Source organism: Narcine bancroftii, chromosome 6 (genome assembly GCF_036971445.1).
Source record: "Narcine bancroftii isolate sNarBan1 chromosome 6, sNarBan1.hap1, whole genome shotgun sequence".
Lineage (NCBI taxonomy): Eukaryota > Metazoa > Chordata > Chondrichthyes > Torpediniformes > Narcinidae > Narcine > Narcine bancroftii.
The window spans coordinates 72,291,581-72,318,380 of record NC_091474.1 but is presented as its reverse complement, the minus strand read 5'-3'; the positions used below and the strand labels follow the sequence as shown (position 1 = coordinate 72,318,380).

The 26,800-nt window shown below is 42.7% G+C and overlaps 1 protein-coding gene across 4 annotated transcripts; it reads left to right on the top strand.

Annotated features, from left to right (window-relative positions):
• Positions 1–864: 864 nt before the first annotated feature.
• mtg1 (mitochondrial ribosome-associated GTPase 1) lies at positions 865–26,493 on the top strand. 4 transcript variants are annotated; one of them, XR_011340151.1, is made up of 11 exons: positions 865–998; positions 2,172–2,238; positions 5,889–5,991; positions 7,365–7,451; positions 8,774–8,830; positions 11,733–11,823; positions 12,278–12,339; positions 16,191–16,287; positions 16,948–17,072; positions 19,070–19,151; positions 23,405–23,494. XR_011340151.1 is itself a non-coding variant. In XM_069885310.1 (11 exons), exons 1-11 carry the CDS (start codon positions 899–901, stop codon positions 24,342–24,344), a joined length of 957 nt encoding a protein of 318 aa, XP_069741411.1. In that variant the 5' UTR covers positions 865–898; the 3' UTR covers positions 24,345–26,493. The 4 variants fall into 4 exon arrangements, 2 of the variants coding, with proteins under 2 accessions (XP_069741411.1, XP_069741412.1); XR_011340150.1 differs by lacking the exon at positions 23,405–23,494 and adding an exon at positions 17,496–17,687 and having other exon boundaries at positions 19,070–19,155; XM_069885310.1 differs by lacking the exon at positions 16,948–17,072 and adding an exon at positions 24,247–26,493 and having other exon boundaries at positions 23,405–23,517.
• Positions 26,494–26,800: the final 307 nt, after the last annotated feature.

Sequence of the window (26,800 nt, the reverse complement as noted above, 5' to 3'; positions counted from 1 at the left end):
TGGCCAGCATCCACACCACCTTTCCACCAGAGTGACTCTCATTCTGGCCACCACTCCTTTCATTGTAGCCTTGTAAATTTTCGTCCACTTTTTATTTCTCCCAATCCCTTTTTTGAAAGGCACAGAGGAATTTGCCTCCTCTGCATGGGGCACATTTCAGATACCAACCTCAAATATTTCTGCATGCCACTTTCAATTCTCTCCCCTTTTATACCAGCTCGGACTTCTAGCTTTTGATTCCCCCAACCCCCTAGCCAGCAAAGAGAGCAGCCTACCACTCCTCCCTCCAGTCCCCTCATACAATTCTATCACAGATCTCCTGATTCATTGATAAAAAGAAATGTCTATCCCTGTACCAAGAAGCCTTATCCCAAGAACTATTCATGGGACTATCCTGACCCTATCATTTACTGCATAAAATTTCCTTTTCTTTGGCACATCAACAAAGGTGTGCATTTCAATGAGGTTGTGCATCTGAATCTTTAATTCAGCAAATCAACTATAATTTACATGGATTGGCATACATTTTATTCAAGGTCCTACACTGGAGAGTAACTTCTCAGTCTGCCTTGAAGTACAATTAAGCTTTTGTTTTTCAGTAATTAGTTAGCCTTCATCTAATGAGGAAAAACAAACATTTTAAAAGGTTTAAACACCTTCAACGTACCCCTCACTATCAGGATGCTGCATACCCCCAAGCGTGGCTCTTGTTAACATTGAGAGAGAACATGCATCGAGAAAGCAAGTGGTAGAGTTATGCACCACAGTTTATGCTCCGTTATCTGCCTTTTGCAAACTGTTCCTTCCGAGGCTGCGCTTTTCAGGTCGCAGGTGATTTGGAGACGGTTTCTGCTTGGCTGTCAATCAATGGTTGCCCGGGTAACGGCAGTCGGAGGCCATGAGCGGCCGGGTGATGCAGGCCGTCCCCAGGCTACGGCACAGTTTTGACTTCGGCGGCCGTGATGTGGCGCGATGGTTCCCGGGCCACATGGCGAAAGGTGGGCGGGGGCCGGGGCCTAGGGCGCGGAGGGGTATCCAGGGGCCCCGTTCGGGGAGGGTAAATGATCACCGGCCGCGAATACCGCCGGTGTCCAGCGTTTGCTGCTTGCCCTTCGGCCCGTCTGTCCGTGCTGACCAGGCGGCGACCCACATGCCTGCATTTGGCCCATATCTGTCCAACCCTTGCCTGACCGATGCCCCTACACTGTTGAACTGTGCACGCAGCACCTTGTCCTGCGCACGCACCCTGTGAACGGCACAGCACTATAGCCTGTCGTACTTGCAATGACTTGCTGGATAGCATGCAAAATAAAGCTTTTCGCTGCATCTTGGACAATGCACAACTCAATTCTATCCATGTAACTGTCCAAATGTCTGACAATTGTCACAGCCTCCTCCATTACCTCTGGCCACTCATGCCATACACCTACCTTTTTAAACATCTCCCTTCCATCCTTAAACACATGCCATCTAGTTATCCTGGGGTGTGGGTGTGGGTGTGGGTGGGGTGGAGGGGGGGGAGACTGAGACCATTCGCCCTATTGATGCCTCTCGTGATTTTATTGCTTCCATAAGTTTTTCCCCTAAGCCTCCTTCACTCCAGGGGGAAAAAGTCTCAGCCTATGCAGCCACTCTTAATTCAAGCCCTCCAGTCTGGGTAGATCCTAGTGAATCTTTTCTGTGATGGTGGATGGATGGAGAATTGGTGTTGATGGGTGTGTGAAAGAGGGCCAGGGGATTAAAAATACACTGGAAGAAGCTAATGGGTCAGCAGCATCTGTGGAGGCAAAAGGTAGGGATGAATGGGCTATGTCACAAGAAATTGTTCGATATTAGATTCTGTGATCCTGTCGATCAACCAGTTCCATCAGATACCGATCAGCTTATCAACGTCAGATAACAGGCCCTTCCTGCTCATGAGCTCACACCACCCAATTGACCTACACCCCCTGGTACGTTTTAAATGGTGGGAGGAAACCGGAGCCTCTGGAGAAAACCCACACAGGCACGGGGAGAACATGTAAACAAGCTCCTTATAAGACAGCGTGGAATTCGAACCCCTGTCCCAATCGTTGGCTCTGTAACATCGTTGCTAAACCTCTATGCTAATTGCGCCGCCCTTTGCTAAACTGTGGTTTATATCCTGAAGCTTCTGTTATATTTTATTCTAGGACTTAAAAAGATGCAAGCCAGTCTGAAAAAAGTGGATTGTATAATTGAAGTTCATGATGCACGAATATCCTTTAAGATCTTTTAAACTATTTCAAAAGCTACAAGGAAATTTAAGTTTCCAGAGAAATAGACATCCATGATTAAAGTGACAAATTATTTAGCATTTAAGGTAACACAGAAGACACCTCACTCATTTAGTTGATCCATTAAGGCAGCGTTTCCCAAACTGGGTTCTGCGAAAAGGTGCAGGGATTCCGCAAAAGAAATAACTAAAACTTGTAATAACTTTTATTATTTAATTTAGTCTTTACCTGTGTGTTTAAATTGCCGTGTTGCTGCAAAGACAGAAAATGCTAAAAAATCAAAATGGTGTCTTGAGGCCTGATGACTGTGCTGCTTTCGTCAGGCCTTGACGCCATTTTCAACCATGAGACTCAGGTTTTTTTTGGCACGAGGCTAGCCACATTTCAAAATTTAAACTGAATGATATTCCTGTATTAAGAGCCATGGATCCTTGGCTTAAAAAAGAACATAGGAGACAGGATAGGGGTCTAGAACACTTTGGCATTCACAATTTAGTGCTGGACAATTTGCCACCCACAATTTGGCGCAGGACATTTTGGCACTAACAGTTAGGCTCCAACAATTTATTCACTTATGAAGCAAGGAGCAGCGTTTTGGGCTGTTGTGCTGGACCCTGCACTCAGGACAACAGTTGTCACTCTTATCACAAGTGGCGGATGGTGGGAGGGAGCCTGCTGCTGAGCCCTTTCAGGGTAGCGGAGGCAGGTTGTCCCGGCACCGGGGACTGGACACCGATACCCCCATGATCCCTGATTACCACTCCCGGTCCCTCTCTGCCACCCGGTTCCCCCTTTCTCATTGACTCATTGACTCAGTCATTGCTGGTAAGTCTCCAGCTCCCATAGGGCCAGTCGGTCAGCTTGACATGATTGAGTAACAGCCGCTGTCCCGAGTGCAGGGTCCCGCACGACAGCCCAACAAGCCACTCTTCGCTACATAATAAGTGATTAAATTGTTGGAGCCTAACTTAACGCCAAGAAACAATTTTAATCAATGCATAATATTTATTATATTTAATGAAAATTACCGTGCCAGTGTCAAACTGTCCGAAGGGCTACAGAAGTCTTTTTTTCACCAAAATGACCAGTGCCAAAATTAGGTTTAAGATTTAAACCGCTCCTGACATAGGATACAGCTCTCTAATATTGTGCCAACATTAAGAGAATCTGAGAGGACAAGAAACAATTCCATTCATCCCATTTTATGTAAATTAGAGGCAACAAATTATTTCATAGTGGAGAATGGTGAGTTTATTTACTTTTTTACTATGCTTGTGTATAGGGTACCAGGTCTTTTAAACAGTAAATGACGATTGGGGTTCCGCGATTTCCAAGTGCTCCCCAAAAGAGTTCCGTGAGCTAAAAGGCTTGGGAAGCCCTGCATTAAGAAAACCTGTTTCACTTTCAGTTTAATTCCTGCTCTGGGATAAATTGTCACGTCTTCCATCAAATCGCTTCTTTACCAGGTGCTGTTCCAAAGTACAGAAGTATTTTTATTCTTCATCCAGGAGACTGGAAACCTGCCTATCACATCTACAGTGATGAAGTGTTTTGAGGGACTGGTGTTGAAGCACATCACCTCCTGTCTGAGCGGAGACATGGATCTGTTCCAATTCAGTCTCCACAGCAACTGGTCTGCAGCAGATGCCATCTCACTGGCTGTAGGAAACAACAGTTCAGCGTTCAACACCATCCCCTTGATCAGAAAACTCCAAGACCGAGGACGCAACATCCCACTGTGTAAATGAATCCCGATTTCCTCACTTCCAGACCACAATCAGTGTGGATTGGTAAGAGCATCTTCTCCACAATCTCCATCAGCATTGGAGCACTACAGGGCAGCATAACCCCCTGCTTTACATGCTTTATACCTATGACTGTGTGGCTCAGTATGACAACAGCACCATTTACATATTTGCTGACAATGCCATGGTAGTGGGCTATATGAAAAGGGGCGAGAGTCAGCATATAGGAGGGAGATTAAAAACATGGCTCAATGATGTACTAACAACAACCTCACACTCAAAGTCAGTAAAACCAAGAAGCTGGTTGTAGATTGTAGGAAGGGAAAACCAGTGATCAGTAGGAGATCATTTAGAGGAGATGAGCAAATTTAAATTCCTGGGAGTCACTATCTTTAAAGACATTTCCTGGATTCAACATACTAATGTCGTTGTGAAGAAAGCACATCAGCTCCTTCAGCAGTGTTTGCAGAGGTTCAGTATGACATCAGAAACCTTGGCAAACTTTTCCAGACGTGTAGTGGAAAGTGCTGACGAGCTGCATCACGGCCTGATATGGGGGCATCAATTCTCTGAGCAGGAAGCCATGCAAAAGGTAGCAGACACAGTCTAGCGCCTCACTGGTAAAACTCTCCCCACCATCGAGAACATCTGCAGGAAACACTGCTGTCGGAAAGCAGCAGCATCATCAAGGATCCACTCCACCTAGGACATGCTCTGTTCTCACTGCTACCACCAGGAAAGGTTTCACAAGACTCGAACCACCAGACTCCTGAACAACAGACTCAATCAGAGTCTCATTTAAGGACTCTTACTTTGCATTTTTTTTTTGTATTTGTTCAATCAGTCTGTTTAGATTTCTCACTTTTGTGTACATATTTTTTTTAGTACAACGATAAGTGATAATTCTGCCAGGCCCGCAGAAGAAAGAATCTCGATTATATGTGATATGATGCACGAACTCTGACAATGAATCTGAACTTTGACTTGTCATGAGAAATTCTTGATTGTTGGCTGACATGTTAAGTGTTAATGTCATTCTGCAGACATTTTATCCGATAGAGTCGATTAAGGGAAGGAAAGAAGTAAAACACAAAGTCTGCAGACACCGTGGTTGAAGTTAAAATACAATGCTGTGGAAACTCAGCAGGTTAAACAGTGTCCTTTACATAGAAAAGATAAAGAAACCTAACCAATGTTTCAGGCTTCAGCTCTTGATACCTTGCTATCTTGATGAAGGATTCATTCCTAAAATATTGGTTATATATTCTTTGCCATTTAAAGCACACTGTTTGACCTGCTGAGTTTTTCCAGCATTGTGTTTTTACTGGGTCAATTATGGGACCTTCCAGGTCTGTTAGAGTGTGACAATTTTTCCCCACTGCGTTTTAGATTTATTTATTATTGTTTACCCAGGTTTATTTTGTGTTCCAGTCAAAGGCTGGCAAAGAGTTGCCACACTCCAGTGCCACTGCAGGAAAAGAAAAATACCTTTCAGAGGCAGGAGTGGCCAGGGATTATTCTGCCTCTCGTGTCATCTCTGCTGGACACTGATCAGTCTACTGCATTCAGCTGTCTGCTCTCCATTGCAACCTCGGTCCAGATTTCCCAAAGAATCAGTGCCTTTGGCCTGGCAGGAATCCTATTCTCCATCACAGTGCCTGATCCCTGATTGAAATGATTAATCACAAGCCATTAGGGGGGAATTATTATTATACTGTTGCTTTTTTTTTAACTGGCTGGTTTCATTTGGAGAATCAAACAAAAGGGGCATCATAACCAGCTAACCGTCATAACGAAGGACATTTGTGATGTCTGCAGAGAAAAGGGTTAATGGAGTTCTTCATGGCTACAAACCAAGTTCAATAATCCTTGACCTTCATGATTACATCCCTTTGACTGGGCGTAACCCATTATTTAAGGAGACCTTGGGTATCAAGCCACATCTACTGGTGTTGAACAAAATGGATGTAGCTGATCTAACAGATAAAGAGGTCTGTACCATAACAAATTGCTCGGTAACTGCATGCTATTCCACTGTTCCCATATAGTATTTGTATTTTTAAGTGGAGGAAAAATATAAGAACGGTTTGTGATGACCTTCCTCCAACTTTCACTTTCTCGCTGCGTTAAGCCTGGGTATCCAGCTGCAGATGATGGACATTTGGCGCATGACACGAGCTATAAACGATTACTGTTTTACTGTGCCCGGATTGTGCGACTTTGCTGTATTCTAATCAAGTCTTGCGAGTAAATGTCAACCTTGGGTCAAAAGAAGAATAGATACAGCTACACCACAACGCAACATTAAGTCAGGTCAGAAACTGTCTGAAAATAGATAACCGTGATCATTGTCTGTATGGCATGTGTGGCGTGATCATGAGGTCTGAATCATAGTTTTGTGGATATTTTGGACAAGGAATTGTTTTAGCTGTTCCTGTACTGTACCAAAAATTTAATTAAACCATTTTGTTCTGGGTTCTACACAATTTGTGTAAAAGTGGAAACTAAGTTTTTCTTTGTAAAAGAGGTGCAGTAAAAACCTCACAGTGGCACATCACAATGTTCCAACAACTACAAAAAGTTCTGTGAGGGCAGAATAGCTACAAGGCACCGTATTCATCATCGCTCGCAAAGGAATGGGCCATGAGAGAGAGAAGCAGCCAGCAAAAAAAATCACAAAAAATAAATAGGTAAAAAATATGGAAATTTTAAATTGGGGCACCTCACCAATGATGCAATGTCCAACCTCAAGCAACCATAAAATTCATTTAACTTGCATAAGGGTTTTACTGTTTTTTAAACTAAAATTTCTATCATGTTTATCTCCGGCTTCTTACTCTGATGCACTTTAAAGATGAATTCTAGCAAGAAATTTTAATTACAAAAAAAATACCTGAGTGAAGGATTGTAGAATTGCAGATGCTGGAATCTGAAACAAAAACGATCTTCTGGAGGAGCTCATGGGGTCAGACAGCATTTGTGGAGGGAAAAGATCAAGAGCCTGCATCAGGACTGAGAATGTAAAGGGTAAACAGATGTTACCTGGCTTGAGTTCCTCCAGCAACTCTGTCTTTGTCTAGAATGGTAAAATAGAAATGTAATTTGAAACTAGAGCATTCCTATGAAACCCTTTGTAAGCCGAAATGGCGTAAAGTGTAGACTATTGGAGGCTCTTTTCATAAAACCCATTCAAATCCTTTCGTAAAAGCAAATTTTCATAAGGCAGGTATTCATAAAATGGGGTATACAAAAGTCACCTGTAAGTGGGAGCTGTAACAGCAACATTAGCCATCATTTTTTTATCGGAGTATTCCTTACACTATATGTCCATCTGATCACATTTATTTTTTGTTTGTTATTATAGCGAGTTCTGAAGCAATTGGAAGAACAAGGAATCCAAAACATCCTCTTCACAGACTGCTTACGGGACAAGGATGTACACGTAAAGAAGGTGAGTTCTCCACCTGCAATTGAATTCGGTTGACCTCTGGGAATTTTCTTTGTTAGTAGTCATTAAGTCTATCCATCCAGATATGAGCAAGTTCAAAATGATGGACACTAGGCTCCAATCAACAACGATGACCTTCCTGAATCTTCATCAAGAAACTTAGTATGAAACCTAGACCCTCAGAGGCCCCTCACAATAAGATGGACAAGAGGTAGCCTCACTGGCCCGAGTTAACTCTAATATCCTACCCATTGCAGATATACCAAGATCCCAAGTCAGTTACTAAGATTACCTTCAACTGTGGTTTTAATTTAGGTTGCAGCACGGAAACAGGCTGTTCAGGCCCACGATCCCATGTCATCTAAATACACCACATGAACGTACAGACTACTGACAACAACCGATTCAAACGTGGGTCACTGGCACTGTAAGCGCGTTGTACTCGCCATTATGCCATCCATGAGCATTTTTGTATTCTGGCACTTTTAGGTACAAAATAATTCAAATTACAAAGTGACTGGTATATTTCCTTGGTAAATAGTGGGGGAAAAAAGAGACAATTTTACCATTGCTTCCTGACTTTGGAACATTGCACAAGGGCAGCGGGGAATTCTTTGATTCCACCCATACTCCAGTCAGAAATATCTCTTTAGATATTTCACAGGTGGACAAAGGTATTAGTTTTTGTTTGTAAAATTTTATTTATAATCGATAATGAAGCATACAGGTAAAATATGATTCAGTACATATTTTATCCCATAAAACCCTCCATCTCTATCCCTCCCACCCTGGCCAACCCACCTCTAAACTACCCCAGGGGGAAAAAAAGATAGAGAAAGCAGAGGAGAACAACTAAAACAATCCATTCAAGTATGTGTTGTGGTTTAGGACCACACCGCCAATGTATGAGGAAAAGAATTTAATAATTTGATCACATCCCATCCATGTGTGGGCTCCAAGTTTTAAGATATTAGTGATCCATGTTTCTGTTCTGGTGAAGTTGAACTTTAAAAGAATGCTGCTTGGAAAGTTGTAGTTTTTACATTTTGACCAAAGGATCTGGATCCAAAACGCTGACTTGTCTATTTCCCTCCACACATGCTGCCTGATCTGCTATTGAAATTTTTAATGTTGAACAGGACAACAGTTAAAAAATGAATGCTCCACTAATGTAATGAAATTTATTTTTCTAAATTTATGGGGCCTTTTCCAGAATTATTTTTAAACACGGAAAGGAAAATAAATGTTTAAAAATAATTCCTGTATGATGCAATTCCAAGTTAATTTTATTTGATCATTATTTGCTACTTTTGAATTATTGGCAGATTGTTCCCCTAGTTACAGACCTCATTCAGAAAAGTGACCGGTATCATCGATCAGAGGTAAGAGCAATCATTTATAGTGTATAATGTTCACTTGGAGGTTTAATGTCACAAACCAGTGCAAGTACTTGACCTTCACAATAATTGGATGCACAGAATTCATCTCAATGTGCCCGATATTCATTATTGCAATTTAAAATAGTACATGAAGCTTATTTTTCCACAGTTCAGTTGGCTAAATGTTATTCAAACCTTGTCAAAGTGTGATAAATCTAAGACTGAAGAAGTACATTATTTTATATGTTTGCGTCATGTTTCTTGCTTTCCGTTATTGGGAAAGTACCTTCTGTACTTTATCTTTAGACCTGAATATTAATTTGGCCTCTATTCTTTTTTTTGTCCTATTTGGAATAAGTAAGTCAGCTGATTTAAATTTGTCTGGGCTACAGTCCCATGGAGTCCCCTTTGCTCTCCTTATTGCCAGAAGAACTATACTTATGAGATGGAAGGATGCTGTCCCTCCTACACAGACTCAATGGTGATCTGATGTGATGACATGCTTGACTCTGGAAAAAAAATGAATGCTCCACTAATGTAATGAAATTTATTTTTCTAAATTTATGGGGCCCTTTCCTTAATTACGTTCAGAATTTATAAGATTATTGGATCCCATTTTATGGTTTGGTTGACTTTTTTTCATGCATTAATGGAACATGTATCTTTACTCAAAACTTCATAAGGGAAGGGTTAGATTATTAGAATAATTATTATTTTATATACATTTTGTTTTTTTTTCTCTTTCATAGGTTGTTTGCAGTTAATGTACATTTCATTGAATATATATTCTCATTATTGCCTATGTATGAGAATATATATATATATATAAAATTTGGAAATAGGATGCATGGAATCTATTTGATATCTTGGGTACCAGGTAGCAGTGTTTCTCTTTATATGTGACTATGAAGAAATCTGCATTACTTCGTGACACACTTCCAAATGAATGTTTCTGAGAGCTTATATCAGACAACAGGGTTGCACTGTTGGCATTGGGGCATACGTTTGGCGAAGCGGTTTGCGCAATGCATTTATTGCACCAGCAATCAGGACCGGAGTTCAAATCCTGCATCTGTAAGGAGTTTGTATGTTCTTCCCGTGTCTGCAAGGGTTTTCTCTGGGGGCTCCGGTTTCCTCCTACCGTTCAAGCTATTTTGGGGGTGTAGCAATTGCTAATTGGGCAGTGGGCCGAAATGGCCTGTTACTGTGCTGTATGTCTGAATTAAAATTAAAATTTAGTGCATCCTATTACTACATTAACCTTTTCAATTTAATTTGCTAATTCTACTGCTGTCTGGTTTGCAATTTCTAACTGTAGAGTGGTGCTTTGTGGTGACAAAATTTGAAAACATTGTCCATAAGATAGAGGAGCAGAAGTCGGCCATTTAGCCCATCAAATCTGCCCCTTCATTCCATCATGAGCTGATCCATTCTCCCACTCCTTTCCCTGCCTTCTCCCCATCACCTTTAATGCCCTGACTATTCAGATGCCTATCAATCTTTGCCTTAAATACACCTAACAAGCTGGCCTCCACAGGAGCCCGTGCTAGCAAATTCAAGAGATTCACCACTCTGGTTAAAGGAATTCCTCCATATCTCAGTGGGCACGCTTCACTCCTGAAGTTGTGCTCTCTTGTCCTAGATTCCCCTATCTTGGGAAATAACTTTGCCACATCTACTCTGTAATTTCCTCCTACATAATTCATTTTGTGGAAAAGTTCCCCCTTCATTCCATGTCTCCAAAGTTACTTGTAGATTAATTTAATACTGAATCAATGGAAGGAGAGATGTAGATTGGTCTCTGTTCCAAAAGAACAAGAGCCTGTATCAAGTATTGATAAAGAGTTCACACCCAAAATGTTGACCGACCATTTCTACCCATGGATGCTGTCTGACATGCAGAGTTCTACCACCAATTATTTATCTGCTCAAGATTCCAGCAATCAGCAGCTTTTGTCTGTCTCTGTTATCTTATTTTGAACTCAGCTGGCTGAGGGCAGCACTTAAATCACTTGAATAAAATTATAAGGGAGTAGATAGAATAAGTGGAAAGGACCTATTCCCCTTTGGAGTGGAGAGCAGAGATTTAAAGTAACTTGAAGGGAGATGAGGAATATCTTTTTAACGCAGCAGCATTAGGAATCTGTTACTCACTGCCTAAAAGGAAGGTTTGTTCTCAAATTTCTACACTTTTGATAGATGCTTGGGTGTGTATTTGAAGAACTGCTCCACACTGGATGATGGACTCAGTGCTGGGTGGTGAGGTGAGGCCGGGTCTTTGATCAGCATCAAAATTATGGGCCGCATTGCCTTCCTCTGTGACACAGTTTTCCCTTGATTCCTTTGGAAATAAAAGCTTTTTATAATCTGGGCAGGTGAAAAATCATTAGAAACGTTTCCTTGTCAAGGTAGAGGAATCAAAATCTTTAGGGAGGTTTGAAATGAGGGCAAACAACTATAATTAGCAGTGTTGGAATACTTGAGGGGAAAGCTATGTGCCCAAGACTGAAATGTTTAGAATTTGTATCTACTAGGTCATCACCATCATGGATTTCTGCGTTAACTGTGTCAATATGATCTAACATTGGTAGACTATATGGTACATACTAGTATGCTCATTTAGATCAGCCATTCTCAACCTTTTTTTTTGGCTATGGACCCCTTAGGACTCTCTTCTAAGTTTTATGGGCCTCCTTTCCTGTGAAGCAGTCTAGTTTTGGTAATTCTACGAACCACAAAAAAAAATACGTTATGTGAGGTGAAAAGAAAACTAGGCTTTTACTTAAATGTGATGTGGCCCCCAGGGAGGCTTAGGGTCCCTGTTAAGAATGATGATGACACCTGGACGCTCTGGATTATTCCGTGGTAATGTGAAATATTCCCATTGTCCCTTGTTTCCCTGCAGAACATGGAATATTGTTTGATGGTGATCGGTCTGCCAAATGTTGGGAAGTCATCCCTCATTAATGCCTTGCGAAGAATGCATTTAAAGAAAGGTATGGCCTATTTACGCCAACTTCTTACGTAGGCACAAATGTGGAAAAACCGATTTTGTCAGGGTTCTAATTTAATCTCCTTAAGAGTGCATAAACTGATCGGTTATTTCTTCAGCTTTGTCACAAGTCACTGAATGACTTCCGGAGCCTCACTGAAGACAATATGCCTGATTTCAAATTTGTGACCCCATTGTGCACGCGGTCCTTTTAATACTGGTTCTCCTGCTAGAAGCATGGAATTTGCCTTAAAGGAATACAATGGTGGCTTCAGGAATACAATGGTGATTTCCTCACAGTGGAGGTCACACTTCTGCAGGCATTTAACATTACGGAGCATTATTTCTTTCTTCTTTACCCAATAAAATATAACAACACTTCCATGCCTTATTATCAAATTCTAGAAATTGCAGTCACATTGATCAAGATCTAAAGGCTTTTCCATGTTTCCTTTAAGGCAAGGCATCCAGAGTTGGTGGCGCTCCAGGAATTACCAGAGCTGTGCTCACAAAGATTCAGGTAAATATAAGTGGTTAGAAAATAAAGGTCGATGAAGCTGGCTTTTTGAAGGGATTTTTCCCAGCTCTATACATATATGATGAGGCATTGTTGCATTTTAGAAATCTATTCACTGGTTACATAAAGCACAGTAATACTAATGCCTCGAATAGAAATGCAGATCATCTGTTCTGCTGGTGTAATGCAGAAGCATTCCAGAGAAGGGAAATATACTGCAGGGCAGACAGAAGCACATCCCAAAGGGAAAAGAGCAGGAGCCTTTGCCTTTTGCTGTCCATTGGGTTTAAGAGAAGATGGCGGCGCGGGTACAGCCCACAGAGGCTACTCTGGACTATGGATCCTGCAGGAACTCACAACCTGTTGCCATACACAACTTTTTGAAGTTGGACTTTGGATCACAGTGAGTCAAGCGTTGCAAGTGGGAAGCTCTGAGGAGGAGTTGATCCAAGCTGATGCTGAGAATGCGGAGAAGAACGGAGCTCAGTTGTGGCCTAGAGGAGGCGGTCGAGCCGCGTTGTGGCCTAGCAGCTTTTCAGACTCATCAGGTCAACATCGGGGATGTGATGCCGGGGATCAAGAGAAGAGGATGGAGTGGGAGATGGCGTCCAGTTGCGATTGGAGCGGCGGAGCTGTGCCAGGTTCAGAGGTCTAGAGGATGCATTGTCCTGAGCCTCGTGGCAGATGGCTCTGGAGCTTTTCGGAGCTCCTTGAACTATTACTGTGTGGTTGTTTGTTTCCCCTAATGGTGACAGATTTTTAACAGCTTGAACTGGAGAGGTCGGTGACCTGACCTGTGATGGCTGCGCAACTAGCAGCACGCAGCGGCCCCTCAGGATCGGAGAACGTTCTTCTTCACTTGAACTGGCGGACATTTTTTTTAACATCTAGTTTGCAACCAGTCTTTTCTTGTGCCATTGTCTAATCTCTAAAAAAGGTATTGTATTTAGTTCTATTTTGACAAGCAGCTTTTGTATAATCACTGTGGGCTCGAGAACATTGTCTCATTTTAATTCTGTGCCACTGTTTTGCAGTATGGTATTAGTGACCGTAAACGCTGCCTGATAAACCTGATAAAGGTTCTTCTGGCTGTTGGGATGAATGTGGGAACTGTGTCATTCAGATTGTGGGAGTGGCAGGGAGGGTGAAAGGAAACAAGAATACAGTGGTAGTAGAAGATAATATAGGAAGGGGGAATTGGGAATGGAAGCAGGCTGGGATGATTTGAGTGTGGCTGTGGCCCTGGATGCATAAAAGGTATTTGATAGGCTAGAATGGGATTTTTTTTACTTAAAGTGCTGGAACGATTTGGATTAGGGTAACATTTTCTAATTCGATTAGGGCATTATTTAATGAACCGAAAGCCAAAGTTGTGACAAATGAACAAGTTTCTCCAGCATTCCCATTAACTAGATCTAGCAGACAAAGATGCCCATTATCTCTGGCTTTCTTCATTTTGACCATAGAGCCATTTAGTCGAAGCAGTTCTCCAGACATTAAGGGATTCAACAGTTGATGAATTAATATATCTGACAGAACCAGTAACTTCATTACAAAAACTGTGTTCACAACTGGAAGATTATGGAAAAGTTTCAGGATATGAAATAAATAGGGATAAAAGTGAAGTAAAGATATATTACTGATGTTTCAGGCCTGATCCCTACTTCAAGGAATAAGCAAAGAACAGGAAGGCATCAAAGTTCAAGTTCAGAGACACAGTTCAAGAAGAGTTTGGTTTGGACAATAAACTCTGCGCTTGCCTGTGATGCCTGTATTCTGTTAATGAGACAGAAGCCCAGGGCAGGAGACAATCCAGAACAAGAACAACCTGCTGGAGGTACGCAGTGAGTTCAGCAGAGTCTTTCGGAGAGAAAGAATGGTCATTCTTTTGTGTCAAAATCCTTCATCAAAACGAAATGAAGACCGTTTAGTCTTGATGAAAGGTCTGGCTTGAAACATCAGTCATTTTGGTTCTATCATTGATGCTGCTCAACCAGAGAGTTTTGCTCCAGTTTTATTGTATGTGATGCACAACCGAGAGATCGTGGACATAGTGTGCCCCTTAGTGGCATTCAGGCATTTATGTGTCCAGGGTGCAAACTGGTGAAGAAGATGCAACTTCACTGGACTATTAATAGCACTCAGTATAACTTTGGCCATGGTACCCTTCAGCTCTTCTCCAGAAGCCCCTTCATGATTCCTGCATCACAAATACTAGCAGAGCAATACTAACCCCTGCTGCACTTCTGAGACCTGGATATTCATGCAGAAGCAAATTAAAACACCATTGGGTGCATTATTTAGCAATTAGCACTGGATCTTATGCAAATACAAAAATAGGCCTTTACCTTGGCCATGGAATGTGGGAGCGATTCCTTCAGTCTGTTTGTTGTTAATTTAGAAATCAGGCCACTGTTGTTGAAAGCAGATTGTGAAAACCCCATTTACAATGTGAGCATCTGGGTGACATGAGGGGTATGTGAGACCTCTGGTGGCAGAGAGTGGTATTGCTGTATATAACTAGCCACCCTCACTCCCCGCTCAATTGAGAGAGGTCTGTCCCTAGCTCAGCTATAGTTGGAATCGGCTACCTTCCCTGGAAATCCCAACAACTTCCCAGTGGCCAGCCATTTCAATTCCCCATCCTATTCCAATTCCCCATCCTATTCCCTTGCCAACATGTCTGTCTATGACTTTATGCACTCCCAGACTGAGACCACCCGTAAATCGAAGGAACAACACCTCATCATCCGTTTGGGCACTCTCTCAGATGGTATTTACATTGACTTTTCCAGTTTCTGTTAAACCCCCCCCCCACCCTTCTTCACCCTGTCAGCTCCCCCCCCCCCCCACCTTCTTTCTTTTCCCTTTTCCTTCTTCCTCTTTTCACAGAGTCAAAATCAATTCTCCCCTTACTATATCCAACTAACACCTTTTGTTGGTCTGGACTCCTCTCCTGGCCAGCCTTCGCCCCTTTGTTCTGACACCTTCCTGTTCTTTGCTTATTCCTTGAAGAAGGGCTCAGGCCCAAAATGTCAGTAAAACATCGTTGCCTCCTATGGACGCTGTGAGACCTGCTGAGTTCCCCCGGCATTTCTGTGTGTTTTTAATCCCAACTACCAAAATACTCATTGATAAAGATAAGAGATCCATAGGTTCAGCTTTAGAACCAATTTTAACTTCCATTATAGCTGCATGAAGTTACATTTACCATTAAAATAATATTGTCAGGATGATTTACCAAGCAATCAAACAACGTTATGTTTTAAGAATTGGTTAGCATCAGCCATTTTTATACCAGCCAGTGTTCGCTGGATTGGAATGGCAATAAGAGGGTTAATCCTGGGATTGTGTATCGAAAGCAATACTGATTTAGAAATCTAATCCACTTCATCATGCTTTAAAGGAGGAAGGAACTTATCTATCTGTCCTTGAAATAGATGCCTCATCCTTCTTCTGTACACATGATAAATTATAAGGCCTATAAGAATTAATGTTTTCTCGGTAAAATGCAGAATCTCAATAGATGTAGGCAAAATTACTTATGGTTATTTTAGGAGTGAGGACAGCACTTTTAACATGCCCTCCCAAGGAAATGCTATCTGTGATGACTAATTATTGCCAGGCAGTTGTTGTCAAGGTTCTCCTGGAGAACAGTTGAAGGTTACCGCGGCCTGGGTTATTCCGTGAGCTATTAATAGTCTAGTTCATGTCAGTGCCAAGGTAATAGGTACACAGTCAGGTGAGAACCAGCTGAACATTTGACTGGTTCTAATCGAGGATGGGTATTTTTCTTGTTATCCTGTACTCTAGTCAGGCAATTTTAAAAATCCATGACCATTCTATTTCTGCAGGTCTGCGAGAGACCTATCATACATTTGTTGGATACTCCTGGTGTTTTTTTCCCACATGTGGAAAGCGTGGAAGTAGGCTTGAAGCTGGCACTCTGTGGTACGTACTACACATACAGCTGTATAAAATTGTCAGCAGACCGAATGAATGGTGATCACAGCAAACCAAATTGTGTCTGCACAAGGACACCTTTCTGCATCTAGACCAGCAATAGTACATGGATCCAGGATAACATACTTCTGTGGAAGTGTTCTGCACCTCCATCAGTCTTGATGAAGAGCTCCAGCCCAAAAATGTCACCATTCCTTGACCTCCCACTGAAGCTGCATGACCTGCTGAGTTCGTCTGGCAGAGTGTGCGTTTGTGCTCCAGATTCCCACAGTCTCTCATGTCTCATTCTATACCTATTCTCAATGTAAACACATCTTTCAGCAGCTCCAGTTCATGTTTTAGCAATAAAGATTTTCAAAATAATCTGTAGAAACAATTGAATTGTTTGCAGTTGAATTATTGCATCAGTTGCCAGATACGATTGCATTGAGGGGTTTGAATAAAGACATTAAAATTAGAATTTGTGAAGAACATGTTTAGAGACTCATCAAGCTCTTGCACAAGCAGCAATTATTGCAACTAATGCCCTCTGGTTAAACCTTTATCTGGTTATGCAGATGACTTGCTAATTGTTTTCCACAGACACACAAAATGGCGCAGTTGTGAAAATTGTCCGTTTATTGAGCACGTTTTTCCGTTAATTACCAGATTTACGCAAATATGACAGCATCCTTTGGAATATTGAGAAAATAATGCCCACTGTATTACAGACACATCCCCATGTTATATTGTTTAGTAATGGTCACCCATCAGTGGCGTGTTATCCATTGCTGGTAAGTATGATCAATTCATTTCTCTGAACTGTCGCAGGTTATCAATAACTTCACATGCACCCACATAAGTGTCTTGTAAACTTTGTAATTATACCCATCTCCACTATTTCCTCTGGCAGGTTGTTCCACAGACCCTAACCCTCTGTATGAATAGTCGCCCCTGAGGACCTCTTTAAATCTTTCCTCTCTCACCTTAACCCTATATCTCTATTTTAGATCCTCCAACCCTTATGACCCTTATGCTTTAACCCTCATAGTCACACTGATTAATGCAATTGTAGTGAAAATTATCAGTTTATTGAGCATCTTATTCAGTAAATTACCATACTGTGCAAATATGTTGACATTTTTTTGTTGTACGTCTAAAAAAAATGTGAACATCCTTTGGAATATGGAGAAAAAATATTAACCACTGTATTACAGACACATCCCCATGTAGATATTGTATAGCATTAGCCACCCATCAGTGGCTCAGTAACGTCAACCATCAGCTTCCAGCACTCCAGGGAAAGAAGTCACAGCTTAACTAATCTCGCCTTGTAACTCAAGTACTCCAATTCTGGTAATATCCACGTGAATCTTTGCTGCACCCTTTTCAACTTAAAGACATCTAAGGTGACTAATCTTGTTTTTTCTTTGGCTTGGCTTCGCGGACGAAGATTTATGGAGGGGGTAAAAAAGTCCACGTCAGCTGCAGGCTCGTTTGTGGCTGACCAGTCCGATGCGGGACAGGCAGACACGATTGCAGCGGTTGCAAGGGAAAATTGGTTGGTTGGGGTTGGGTGTTGGGTTTTTCCTCCTTTGCCTTTTGTCAGTGAGGTGGGCTCTGCGGTCTTCTTCAAAGGAGGCTGCTGCCCGCCAAAATCTTGTAGACTGTAACATAATGTCCCAAAGGTCAGAGTGCCACACACACTCTTCATCTCCCTGTTTTACCTGTGTAACCACATTCTTTACATGCTACAAGGGCTCTCTGTTCTACAGCACTTCCCAGGGACCGACCATGTGTGTGAGTACTGCCCTGCTTTAACTTCCCAAAATGTCTGATTAAAATCCATCTGCTCACATTAATCATCTGAGGCTCTCATATTCATGAAACAATATTTATTTATTTGTGCAGATGAAATACTTGTCCTGCATATTATTAAAAACAACACAATGCTGGAGAAACTCAGCAGTTCAAGCAATGTCCTTTATGTAGCAAAGACGTAACCAACATTTTGGTCTTGAGCTCTTCATCAAGCGATAGAAAAACATCGGCAGACGTCTGTACAAAAGAATAGGGGTGGAGATGTGGTAGGGGGAGAAAGGAGAGCAGCGATAAAGGGGTGGAGGGATGGCGAGGTGAATAGGGCAGTACAGTATGTGTGTGATGACTGGTTGTGTGTTTGTATGTTTTGCACCAAGGACCGGAGAATGCTGTTGCATCAGGTTGTACTTGTATAATCAATCAGGTGACATTAAAGTTGATGTGATCTGCTATTCTTTGACCCACTTTCCAAGTTAATCTAGATTTCCTGCAGTCTCAGATATCCTTAGATATGTGGCACATTTCTGTTATTTAACTCTTAGTGGCTGTAACATTAAAGTCGTACTAAATCAGTTTTATTCCTCGCTTGGATGTTGTAATATTCCTAACTCCTGGTTCCACTGAAGGGTTTTGGCACCATGATGCCACTTGGTCCTGTACCACACTGAACAGGTGGAGTTCCGATGGATTGCCATTAAAACCAAGACCCTGTTTGGTCTTCTCATGGGTCTGTCCATGTTAAAGATCCCTTGGCACTCATTAACTTTCTCCTGTGCCTTGACTGTCACTGTCCCTGGCATGAAGATAGATTCTTCGTTGTTACCCTGTGCACATTGGCTGCAGTCCACAGAGATTATGTTCAGAAGTAAACGAGGATAGCTTTGGAATGTTTTGAAATCATGAAAAGTAGTTTTAAATGCAAATTTGTTTTGTTATTTCAGTGTTCAATTTTGTATTTGATTTCCCACAGGAACAATATTGGATCATTTGGTAGGAGAGGAAATAATTGCAGACTACTTACTCTTCACTCTCAATAAACTTCAGAAGTTTGAGTAAGTTTTGAGCATGGTTCTGTTATTTAGCATATCTGCAGGAATAAGTAATTTATGGATTTTCAGAATTCACAATTTTTTTTTACAAACGTGGGTATGGCAGAAGTAAAACAGGAAAGTCTATAAACACCATGGTTGAAGTAAAAACACAACGTTGGAGAAACTCAGCAGGTCAAACAGCATAATTTAACTAAACAAGGGTAAAAATACACAACCAATGTTTTGGGCTTGAGCCCATCGACAAGGTGTGGAAAAAGGTCGGTAAGCATCTGAACAGAAGAGTAGGAGGAGGTGTGGTCACAAAGGCAGGAGGTGTTTGGTGGAGAAGGGAGGGAGGGGCAGCAGCAATCAAGGGGAAGAGGGATGGCTAATTGAATAGAGAGGGAAGGGGGGAGGAGAGCAGGTTAGCAGAAACCGGAAAAGCCGATGTCAATGCCTTCTGGCTGGAGAGACCCCAGGCAGAAAATCAGGTGGTGTTCCTCCAATTTACTGGTGGTCTTGGTGGCATAGTACATAAGGCCATGGACAGACATGGGAGTATGGGAGCGTGATGCAAAACTGAAATGGTTGGCTTCTGGGAGGTTTCTGTCACTGGTGTAGACAGAGCGAAGGTGCTCAGCAAAGTGATCCTCCCAATCTGCGCCAGACTTCGATGTAGAGAAGGCCACAAAGGGTCCTCCGGATGCAGTAAGTCAGTTCTGCTGACGCACAAACGTTGCTTCATTTGAAAGCCTTGTTTGGGATCCCAGACTGGTGAGAGAGGTGGTGTGGGCGCAGGTGCGGCACCTCCTGCGGTCACAGGGGAAGGTGCCGAGAGGGGTGATTGGTGAGGAGGCAGATGTTCCCAAGGTAAGGTCTTCTAGTCCAAATCTTCCAAAATGTCTGCCTTCTTCCACAAGCATGGCTTCCCTTGCACCACCATCAACTCAGCCCTCACCTGCATCTCCTCCACTTCCCACTCATCTGCCCTGGCCCCCTCTGCCCCCAGATGCAACAAATACAGAATCCTCTTTGTCGTCACCTACCACCCCACCAGCTTCCACATCCAACATATTATCCTCCAGAATTTCCGGCGCTTACAACAGAATCCCACTACCAGACACATCTTCCTCTCTCCTTCCCTCTCTGCTCTCATACGAACCACACCTTCTGTGATTCCCTCAGGCACTCATCCCTCCCTACCAATCGACCCCCTCCTCCCCCAGTGCCTTCCCCTGAGGCTACAAGATGTACCACACTCACCCACACCTCCTTTCTCACCACAGTCCGGGGCCCCAAATAGGCCTTTCAAGTGAAGCAACACTACACTTGTGTATCCACGGGATTGATTTAATGCATTTGGTGCTCCTTTTGTGGCTTCTCTACATTAGAAAGACGGCGCAGATTGGGAGATCGCTTCGCTGAGCACCTTCGTTCCGCCGCACTAGTTACAGAGACTTCCCAGTAGCCAACCTTTTCAGTTGTAACACAGTCCCATACCCACACATCTGTCCATGGCCTCATGTACTATGCCACCAAGACCACCCACAAATTGGAGCAACACCACCTGATTTTCCACCTGGGCCCTCTCCAGGCAGATGGCATTGACATCGACTTTTCTGGTTTCTGCTAACCTACTCTTCTCTCTTTCCCCCCCCGCATCCCCTTTCCAGCTCTTTTTACCCCCCCCCCCCCCAATTCAACTAGCTATCCCTCCTCTTGATCGCTGCTGCCCCTCCCTCTCTTCTCCACCAAACACCTCTTGCCTTTGTGACCACACCTCCCCCCCCCCCCCCCACTTTTATCTGGACACCTGCCGACCTTTTTCCCCACCCTGATGAAAGGCTCAAAAGCCCAAAACATCGGTTGTGTTTGTGTTTTTACCTTCGCTGTATAAGTAAAGAACACTGTTTGACCAGAGTTTCTCCACCATTGTGTTTTTACTTGGTTATGGCAGAACTGAAGTAAATTTATCAGGCAGTTGGATTATAAATTAAGGTGTTAGGTTTTCTTTCCTTAGGCTAAATGAATCATGGTGTCCCATCCCAATGTCCTCCCTCTATAAATACAAATCTCTCACGTGGTACCCATGCAGACAGCTGGCACAAGATGGACAACATTTTAGTAACTGATTGCCAATTTTCCATTCACCTGATCCTTTTTCAGTGATCATTTTCCACATTCCCAAGCATCATATATGAGGCTGTTCCACTGTATTATTCCACTAGAATACAAAAAATATTAAATCATACAAAATTTACAATGCAGAAACCCATTCAGCCCATCATATCTGTCCTAACCAGCCCAATCCCACTTCTCAGGACACTGCAGACCACAGCTCATCCTCGATGCAACCAACCAATGTGATGACAGATTCTGTCTCCTGCTTTTGGTCAGTTCCAGATCCTACTGCTCTGAGTGTAAGATTCTTCCTTGTTTCCCCTCTAGTCCAATTTTAAGTCTATCTACTTATATTCTGTCTATGCCAGTGGTTCTCAACCTTTTCTTTCTCACTCACATACCACCTTAAGTCATCCCTTACTAACTACAGAACAGCAATGGCATCCTATGCTCTATGGTTAGTGAGGGATGACTTAAGATGGTATGTGAGTGGGAAATAAAAGGTTGAGAGCCACTGGTCTATGCCTTGCATGAAGTTGTACTTGTCCACGGTGCCTGATTCACTGACCTTGCTGGCGCCCTGCTTTACAGAAAGTAAATTGAACATGGTTTCCTTGTTTAGAAAGTCCTGCTTGATTTTGCAGTACACTATCTCTGCAATATCCAACTCTTTAAAGAACAGAAAGAAGAGCATGAATTAGCCTTATTGAGCTCAGTAAGATCATGGCTGTTCTGACCTTTACCTCCTCCTGAACCCCATGACCTTTGACTAGTGACCAATGACCTGAACCCCATGACCTTTCCCCAGTGACCAAACTGCCCAGCCTCAGTTCAGTGCCTCTGTTACTCTGCACAACGGCTAACCATCCTCTAAGAGAAGAAATCCCTCCTCACATGGGTGACCACTTGGTCTTAAAACAAGCCCCCTAGATCCAGATTCTCTCTCCCTCCAACACTCCTTGCAGCATTTAATCTGCTGTGTGCCCCCTCCCCCCCCCCCCCCCAGAATTTTGTTTTGGGCCAATTTTCTCATCTACTCCTCATCCCAGAAATCCCCTTCTTAAACAATCTCTGAGCTACTTTGAATGGCACAGTGGGCGTAGTGGTTAGCGCAATGCTGTCACAGTGCCGGCAATCGGAATTTGGGCTCAAATCCCGTGCTCTCATTCTCTCCATGCCTGCGTGGGTTTTCCCCAGGAGCTCCGGTTTCCTCCCAACATTTGAAACATACCAGGAGTGTTGGTTAATTGGGTGTAAATTGGGTGGCATGAACTCGTGAGCCAAAATGGCCTGTTTAAATTTACAGTAAAACTCTCCTGTTATCCAGAATTCAAGCAACAGCAAAAAAGTCAAGGAAAATAATAAAGTTTAAAAAATAAATAAATAAAAGTTTAAAATTGTAAAAGGAAATGTTCTCTGAAGTCATATATAAACTTCGGTGAAGATGGGAGCAAATGTTCAACCAGCAAAGGCCTTGGCTGTCCTTTGCTCGTGGTAGCTATTTGAATAAAGTTGAGTGAAACAGCAATGGAGTTGTCTAGGATGAAGAGCTGGTTGATGCTGCTCACCGTTGGGGTGTCTCTCTTAAAGTGTCTCCTGATCCCTGCTTAGTAAGAGTCGCCCCAGTCAGAGGCTCTATCTTGTGGGGGGAGGGGGGGTGTTAATTATCTATAATGTTTCGGGCTGCTCTGTGGAGGGGAAGGAACCTACAGATGTAGCGATGGTTAAATGTTTTCAAAGAATGCAACTGAAAATAAATTAAAATGCATTAAGGTTTATATATTCATGCTTGTAAAGTTTGTTCACTGTAAGTACAGTGTAGTATTTTTTTTGTTTAAACTGTTTATTCTTATTACAGGTGTATTAGTTAGGCATTGTAAGAATAAGTCTCAAGCAACCAGAAAACTTGCTTATCTGGCATCTTCTCCCTATAGCTGCTGGATACTAAGGGTTTTTTTACTGTATATCTCTTAAATGAGCTGTCAGAGTTCCGTGAACTCCTTGAGTATTTTTGGCTAAACCCAGGGTGGTCCTGCCTCATAGGCAAAGGGCTTCCAGCGAAGCAAGGCAGAGAGCAAAGGGAGAGTTTCGCACCTGCTAGTTATTTGCTAAAACCCTGTGCTTATGATTGAAACCTGAGGCTTTCCTTTCAGGTACGTCAAGCGATATGAGCTGGAGCAGCCATGTGATGATGTGCAGAATGTGCTGAAGATGATAGCTGTGAAATTAGGGAAGACACAGAAAGTGAAAGCCATCACTGGCGTTGGTGAGTCCTGAATTGTACTTCACTGGTAGCACTTACTGAAAACTTCCTGATTTTATGTCGTGTGTTAGTGTTTCTTATATGCATGAACAAATAGTTATGGACCACAGTTTATCCCAGTCGGAAGGAAGCTGCACTGTCTCAGTGTATTAGGGTGTACAGACTCATGGACGAGAGCAGCCATTCTCCATGGGGGTAGGAGAGAAGCACGGAAGAAACCAAAACGTAACCGCTTCCTAGGGAAGGAGGCCCAGAAACTTTGAGCAGAGTTCTGGTGGGGGGGGGGGGGGTGAGGGGATGTGAGTGGGGTGCCTTGCCAAAAAGACTGGACGATCACTTTTTTCTTCAGAGTTGATCAAGTCTTTAAAATTGTGCAAAATTCTGAAGGAATTTTCCCATGGGTGGGGAAGAGGCTGGTAGAACATAAAATAAAGGCTGGACCCATGTCTGAGGAGAAGGGAATAGAGGGATAGCTACAACAGGGAGCTCGTGCTGCGTGTCAAGCTGAGTTTGGCAGAATGGGCTGTAACTCTGCCTTGTGACCTATTATAAAGTGGGTGCTCTAATTGTGTGTGAGAGCTGTGGGCTTAATTCAGAGGTTGCCTGTTTCATAGCATTAGATAATACTTAAATGCATTAACCTTGCTCCATTTGCAAAATGAGATGTGATTAGCTCCTTGATCAACATATTATATATGACTGGCTAAAAATAAACAATGCAAAATGTTGCAGGGAATATCAACGTTCTCATGCCAAACTACAGTGCGGCTGCATATGACTTCATCAGAATGTTCCGGAAAGGAGAATTGGGGAAGATTATGCTGGACTGAAGTAAACGCTACTGCTCTAAAGCTGAGATGAGCATGCTTTGCTGGAGATGGAGGGTTTCCTGTGGCACAAGAGAGGATCTGAACAACCTTTTAGCCCTTTTGATCCAGATATGACTGTCCAGTGACACAGGACTCATTTTTAAAAAAAAGCTGCTGACTATGGCATCACACTTGAGACACACTTGTTTTCAGAGAATCTGTCAAGAATAAAGAAAATAAAGTCAATCACCAGTCCCTCTCCAGAAACAAGTGACCACAAAACTAGGAGTTTAAAACCCATCCCTGACTACATAACCCATCCAGGGATCAGGAAATAAATTCTCGGAACAGCACACATACAGAACCTGGAGCTTGCCTGTACTCGGATACACTGGTATTGTCCCAGACCTCCTTTCATCCAGGGGTTATGTTGTCCCAGATAGTGGTTCCTGTTTTTATAATATGTTTTGTTAACTTCTTTTAGTATTATATGAAAGAATGTAGCCAGCACCATTGGAGAGAAATGGCTCTGACCATCAGTACAAAGATGGAAAAATGAAAATTGGTTGAATGATTTTTGAACCATCACCCTGAACACAAGCTAGAAGCTGCTTCAATTTTGAATAATAATGTGAACCATTAATTATGAATATTGTAAGGATGTGCTTTATAGAATCAGTCGAACCTGTTTAACCATATAATCCTAGGTTTGATTATAACCATTAAAATGTAGTTTTTAAAACCCCGTCAGCTATCACATTGCAATCATTCCATTATTCGAGCCCCACACACTGCATCATCCTTCCTGATGATGAAACCCACACTGATTACCGCGTCGTGACTCATTTGTTCTAAACCCATCAAAAACTGTCATGATTAAAGGATCAGAAAAAAAGCTGAGTGGCCTGTCCATCCTCCTTTAACTTGCTCTTTTATAAATTCCCATTGCTGATCACCACAAATCTATGATTTGAGTTCACTTCCTCCCTCTTCCTGATTACCCTCTTGGTCATCGCATGGTTAGCATAGCACTCTTACAGTACCAGCAACCAGGATCGGGGTTTGAATCTGGCCTCGTCTGTAAGGAGTTTGTACATTCTCCCCATGTCTGCGGGAGTTTCCCCCGTGGGGTTCCAGTTTCCTCCCACTATTCCACCTCGAAGCAGCAACTCATACATACAGCTGCTATTCATCGACGACAGCTCAGCCTTCAACACCATTATTCTTTCAGTGCTGGTCAGGAAGCTTCAAACCCTAGGCCTCTGAAACCTCCCCTCCCCCCACAATGGGATCCTTGACTTCCTCATCGGAAGACCACAGTCAGAACGAATTGGAAACAACGTCTCCTCCTCACTATCAGCACAGGTGCACCCCAAGAATACGTGCTTAGCCCACTGCCCTACTCACTATATACCCAGGACTGTGTGGCCAGGCACAATTCCAATGCTATCTACAAATTAGCCAATGACACAAGATTGTCAGTAGAGTCACAAATGGCAATGAGGAAGCATACAGGAGGGAGAGATCAACTCGTTGAGTGGTGTCACACCAACAATCCGGCACTCAACGTTAGCAGAACCAAGATAACTGTGGACTTCAGGATAAATTCTCCGAGGATCAGTGCTTCAGCTCCATGTTGATGCAAAAACAAAGAAGACTCGCCAGCAGCTGTATTTTGTGAGGTGTTTTTGGAGATTTGTTATGTCACTGAAGACTCTCGAAAATATCTACAGGTGTACCATGGAGAGCACTCTGGCTGGTTGCATCACTGTCTGGTATGGAGGGACCAACTCTCAGGACAAAAAGAACACCAGAGGGTTGTTAACTCAGCCTGTGACATCACAGGCACCAGACTTCACTCCATCGAAGACGTCTACAAGAGGTGGTGTCCTAAAAAAAGCCTCAAAGACCCTGCACCACCCAGGCTGTGCCCTCTTCACTCTGCAACCATCGGGGAAAAGGTACAGGGGCCTGAAAACAAGCACCCAGGTACTTCCTCGCTGCCATCAGATTCCTGAATAATCAATGAACCAAAGAAACTTTGACTTTTAGTGCACCATTTTTATTTATTTTTGTGAGGTGTTTTATTTGAATGTTTGCACTGTGAAGCTGCCACAAAACAATGAATTTCATGGCTTGTTCATGACAATAAATTCTGATTTAAAACATATTGGGGGAGAAGGGTTATAGATCAATTGGGTGCAATTGGGAAGCATGAGCTCGTGGGCTAGAAGGGTCTGTTACCGTGCTCTATGTCTAAATTAATAATTAAAATTAAATCTTGTCAAAAATTTTCACAGATTTAAAAAAAAACAGGAAGAGCATCTCCTGCAGGTTTTGTGAAGTGAATTGGTGCAGGGGTGTCAATAGGTCAAATGCTTTCCCACCCAACTAGAGGGTTCCATGGAGGTTGCTGGGTGTTAATGCTTGTATTGCTTTTATTCAGGTCACATCATCTCTTCATAACCTCAGCGAAA